The sequence below is a fragment of the Eptesicus fuscus genome, chromosome 16 (genome assembly GCF_027574615.1).
Source record: "Eptesicus fuscus isolate TK198812 chromosome 16, DD_ASM_mEF_20220401, whole genome shotgun sequence".
Classification (NCBI taxonomy): Eukaryota; Metazoa; Chordata; class Mammalia; order Chiroptera; family Vespertilionidae; genus Eptesicus; species Eptesicus fuscus.
In genome coordinates, this window is record NC_072488.1 from 56,699,641 (window position 1) to 56,705,034 (window position 5,394).

A 5,394-nucleotide genomic window follows, 5' to 3' on the forward strand; every position below is an offset into this window, starting at 1 on the left:
AAGAAGCAATTGTAGTTTCCTGAGTAACACAATGATGCTTGGGAGAGACCCATTCAGTGTGTGGTTCCACGAACTGGGCAGACAGGAGGATGGCTCCATTGCAAGTCACATGGCCCATTTAGAACTGGGAATTAAACACAGTGTGCACTGCCCTTATATAGTTAAGGGCCAGGCACACAGGAATACCTGCTGCTTATGCTTTGTTACAGGAAGATGACAGACTGGAGCAACAACAGTAAAGTAAGAATAGGCACCGCAATGAAAGGTTAATTCATGGTAACAGGTCCGGACAGGCTAGGGGCTGGTGCTTTGTCCGCCCCTCTGTGTCGAATGGGGCTGGATACACATTCTCCCTCAGATCAGGACTTACCTAGAGCACTTTGGAACCAGAGCCCAAACGGGGTCTCAGCTGGGGTGTTTCCACTTTGCTGGTCATCTATGCATATGCCCAAAGCAGCCTCAACTATCACCTCGATCCCACAAACCTTCACATCATCCTACACACAACATTACCTCTCCACCATTTGTCTCTTTCTCTGCTCTACCTTTTGAGCAGTGCATGCAGCACATCCTGACTTCACGGTATGCATGTGCTGGCTGGTTTGACTCTTCCATACAAACATGCCATCAAGACATGCTCTTTGCTTGAGCACTTTGCTTCTAGTGCCTGGCCCATAGGAGGTGCTCAACACATACCCGATAAAGGGGCCAGTGAATGAATTCCTCTTAACCCAATCTACTGATCTGAAGAGTCCCCAATCAATTTTCCAAGGGAATTTGATGAAATGATTCAAAATGCATACTTACTAAAATATAAAATGTGCTTTTTTGAAACAAATTTTATTTGCATGAAATGATTCAAAATGAATTGAATAAATGTTCAGAGGTACCTATACAACAATGATCAATAGAGAGTTATTCATAAAGTAGAGAAGAAAATAATTTTAAGTCCATTAACTACAACCAAATTGTATAATTTATGATGAAACAGGAGAAAAGATACTAGAAGATATCATTTTTCAGAAAGAATTTTAATATTGCTAAATACTTTACTAAACATAAACATAACAAAACTTATTTATAACTATGGTTAAGGGTATATTTACAGGTATTGTGACTATATATGAAAGGGTAAATTTTAAAATATAGTTCCCATTTAGTGTATGAAACTGCTATAACGTTCAGAATAATTTCCACATCTGCAGGAAACCAATGAATTTCTTCGATCAGTTTTCCCCTGGCCACCTAGGACTATGGCTCCAGCTGGCAGGACCGGATGTAACTGCAGGACAGAGTGGCACCTGTGAGTTCCCAGGCCTCAGGTGTCCCCCCCAGTGTCAGGAGCCCCAGGAATTGCTACACAGCAAGGTCTGTGTGGGGATTAGGGAGCCATGGACACAGGTTCTCTGGACTGACCAGCAGAAAGCGTCCACTCCTACCCTTGCCCAACTCCTGCCCGGCCTCACCTATCATTCTCACTGAGCCGCTCCAGGGCCCAGAACCAGGCCCGGAATTCCTGCTGAGGTTGGATTTCATATTTTTGGGCAGCCTCCTGAAGCACCACTATCTCCTGCAGAATTTTGTCCACCTGGGGCCAGAGGGAAGGAGAGGATGCAGATACTGCCTCAGTGGGAGTGCAGAGTGGAGCCGGGGCACAGCTCTCGGTCTTTGAACACAGGGGAACCCTCCTTCCACATAATTCCACCCAGGCCCTTCCTGTGCTCAGAGATGGACATCAACAGCCCTTCCTCTAGTCTAGACGGTTATCCTTGATCCCACTCCCGTGCCCTCAGCCATCAAATGGAGGGTTCTCCCACTTCCGTTATCAAAATCTCCAAATAAATGGAAGATACAGCGGGTGAAGCCCCTATGTGTGCTGGCTATGGTGTGACTAATTCTCACTCCCCTCCCCTGCTTCTCAGGAGGTTGCCAGAGGCTCAGGTTTTATTTTGGTGTGTTTTTTGTGTGTGTGTATTTTTCTTGTTTTCTTTTTTCTATGTTGATCTGATTCCTCCTAAAAGGCAGACATCTAAGGTCCATCAGAAAGAAACACCTGGCTAGGACTACCCCCTTGTGCCCACCTTTTTCATGTTACACTACCATCAGGACCTAGGAGGGGGTGGGAAACACTAAAAAACAGAACTTGGATCAAGGCCAGGTTCTGGGCTCCAAAGGAGGGTGTAACAGATGGCTATGATGGGCCTGTCTCTCCACCTCCAAGGGGAGGCTGTGCTGAGAACTCAGGGCTCAGTATGGGGTTCTCTGTCCCCCAAGGTCAATCCTGGACACCCCAGGTCAGGCCCCAGTTAACCCACCTCCAGATCATCTTTTCTCCTCGCGTCCATCCTCCGCAGAAGTGTCAGGTATTCTCCCAGGAAGGGAACACACTGGGCAAACAGGGTGAGGGTGGGATCAGCCCCTGTTCTCAGGTGCCCCACAGATCCTCTCCTGAAAGCCTCCCACTCTCAGCCACCTGACCACCCCAGGGTTCTCATGTGGAGCAGCCCATGTGCCTTAGGGCCTCCACTCAATTGCCTCCTCCCTCACTCTCCAGAAATGCCTCTTGATCACCTCCCAGCATCTCCTTTGGGCAAATCACAGGGTCTGTTTTCCTGGGCCAGACCCAGGACCATGTCCATCCTACACTCAGCTCCCCCAGGCCCTCCTCTTGGTCACATCTAAGGGATGGTTTCAGGATCTGTGGGCACAGGACATGGGGCTGGTGGAAGAAAGCCTCCCTCTTTTGCCTTGGAGGCCCCCAGTGGGGAGCACAGAACACCTTTTGCTCTGACCGCGGAGCGTTCCCCAGACAGGCTCACTCACCTTCTTGTGCAGCCCCTTCCTGGATCCTCGGAGGTGGAGCATCATAGTGGCAAACCTGGAGTGCTGCTGTCGCCAGGGTGGAGGGCAGGGTCATTGAGCTCATGCTCACCTCACCCCACTTCCCCACCACCCCTGACCTCACACCCTGGACATCTGACCCAAGTCAGCTGGTACCAGTGCCACTCCAACTCCAGCATGCTCTGAATCTGGATGCCTCCCAGCTACAATGCTCACTCAGTGTGTTTGTCCTTGGGCCTGGGCCTGACCTCCCTGACCCATTCCCTCCTCTGAAAATGGGTGAGCTCCACCTAGCTCACAGATTCTCCTGAGGACTCAGTGTCATTCCTGCCATCATTGTTCTCGCCCTCAGCCCTCCGGGTAGGACAGGGCAGGGAGCTCTGCACAGATCTTTCCTGCCCTGAACTCATGACCACCCTGTGAGGCCTACAGCAGTGGATGGTCACCCCTGCATGTCAATCACAAGGAGAATGACTGGCATCGAGTGCTCTAGGGGCACAGTAGGAAGTCTCAGAGAGCAAACCCGTCTGTCTCTGGGCCCTCCAGAGGGACCTGAGGCCAAGCAGCTCTTTTGTTCCACCTGCGCATGGACCAAACAGATCCCTCTTCCTGGTAATCGGGACCCATAGGGTGAACATTTCCTGAGAATCTTTAAGTGACAAACTACCACAGCCTGTGCAGTGCCCCCATCCCTCTTGCCCTCCTCTCTGCAGACCTCCAGGCTCGCTCTACCTTGATGAACTGTTTCCTACTCAACGAGTTGTCTTCCTTGAAGAGTTTTTTAACTGTAACTGCGCGCCTCCTGAAGAGATGGAAAGAGGAAAGACATGTTTAGGAAAAATGGGCGAGAAGGGTTAACAGCATATTCCTTTTGACAATCTCATGTTTCATACTGCCTTGGTGAGGGTATTACTGGGTTCCTCTGAGCAGGAAGGTCTCCATCGGATTGGGTAGGGCTCTCATGCTGGTCTCTGGGCCTCCTTCCCATATCGAAGGAGAAGTTCTGTTTTGACCAGTTTGGGTTTCAACTGGGCATAGGGTTCTGGTGCTGGTAACATGAAAATCACCCCCATTTGGCTCAATGCAGTCTCTGACATTGAAGGAAACTGACTCCTGAAGCAGAGTTAGTGGCCTGAGGGTCCAGAGAGCCTTAGAGACCCGGCCCACAAGACCAGTCTTTGTCCCCAGGGTTGGCTGCCTCCCAGCAGGTGAGGGGACATTGGGAGACATATGGGCGACACATTAGCAGGCTTGCTGTGATGGGAGAGGCCTACGCACCTGCAGACTTTCCCCCACGTCTCCTGCAGACGAACGATGGAAACGCTCTGCAGAGCGGCCAGGATGGCGTGCAGGGAGGAAAAATTCCTTAGGCTTCTGCACTCCTGGGGAAGGGGAGACATGTGCTGTGAGGTGGGAGCTGCAGCTGTAGCTTCAGGCACCCTTGATTGACAGCTCCTCTTGATAGGACAGATGCTCAGGGTGCGCACTTAGCCCAAGACCAACTCCCAGAACTAGGAGGATCCCAACTCAACCCAAGGAAGGAGCCAGGAAGAAAGTGAACCTCTCACCATGGGGACCGGGTGGGTCAAAGTCTGAGGGACCCAGGCAGAGAGCACCTGGAGGCTGTGCTGGGGATCTGATCTCAGTCCTCAGTCCTGAGAGCTGTCTGAGCAGCAGATGCATTTTTCAAGGGTCAGCGCAGGGATGCTGCTGGGCTTCCCCTAACATACCTTGGCTACCTTTATCCAATGTTCCACCACTTTGGCCCTGTCCTGGGCCATCAAGCTTGGGTCCCCAAGGCAGGTGGTGATCACACAGGTAGCCACGTGGTTGAATTGATTGACAGTGGCACGGACAGTGGATACCAGGTGCCCCTTGCTAGGCTCGGTCCTCTGTGACCAGACAGAGCCCAGGCACTGGTGGGGCAGAACCTTCTTGAACAATTCCTGGGAAGAAAGGGGAGTGTCACCCAGCCCTGCCACACACCAGTTCAGGGTCCCCAGCCCCTGAAGGAGACACTGGACAAGACTGAAGCTCAGGAAGCTCAGGAAGCTCAGGATTTGACTGAGCCTTGGAGTCCATGGGAGTCATTCTCTGTCCACCCAGGGCACCCAGCACTGGATGACCCAGGGTCAAGACTGGTGGGGAAGGGACAGGAGCATCTGCCTCCAGCCCATCCTCAGTGACTCCACGCTCCAGGAAGTGGCTTACGTCTGCTCACCCCAAGAGGGCATCTTCCAGCATCTGACACCCCTCTGGACCCAATCCACATTCAGTGCACATTCCCCTGTGACAGCTACACCCACAGCTGTTTGTCTCACTTAGTGTTAAACACACATCAGGGGCAAAATAAGTTCTTAGGCTGCTGAGCCTATGGGCTCATGAATGGGTGGCCGATGGATCTGGCTGCACACAGTGAGCTCCCTGCCTTACTAACATGGCCAGGCCCCACCCAGCTTCCTGTCTCCTCTCCCTCCTTTAATCTGCACAGCCACTCTGTGCAGCAGGGCCTGGGGTGCCCACCTCCACAGCCCACAGGGGGTTGAGAAAGTT

The 5,394-nt window shown here is 51.8% G+C and overlaps 1 protein-coding gene across 1 annotated transcript; it reads right to left on the reverse strand.

The window, feature by feature from the left end:
* Window positions 1-1,107: 1,107 nt before the first annotated feature.
* Window positions 1,108-4,732, reverse strand: LOC114229654 (ral-GDS-related protein-like). The gene is made up of 7 exons (XM_054728439.1): window positions 4,572-4,732; window positions 4,120-4,223; window positions 3,574-3,643; window positions 2,824-2,889; window positions 2,316-2,387; window positions 1,467-1,588; window positions 1,108-1,282 (listed from the first exon to the last, which is right to left on the reverse strand). The coding sequence occupies exons 1-7, from the start codon at window positions 4,620-4,622 to the stop codon at window positions 1,252-1,254; spliced, it is 516 nt and encodes a 171-aa protein (XP_054584414.1). The 5' UTR covers window positions 4,623-4,732; the 3' UTR covers window positions 1,108-1,251.
* Window positions 4,733-5,394: the final 662 nt, after the last annotated feature.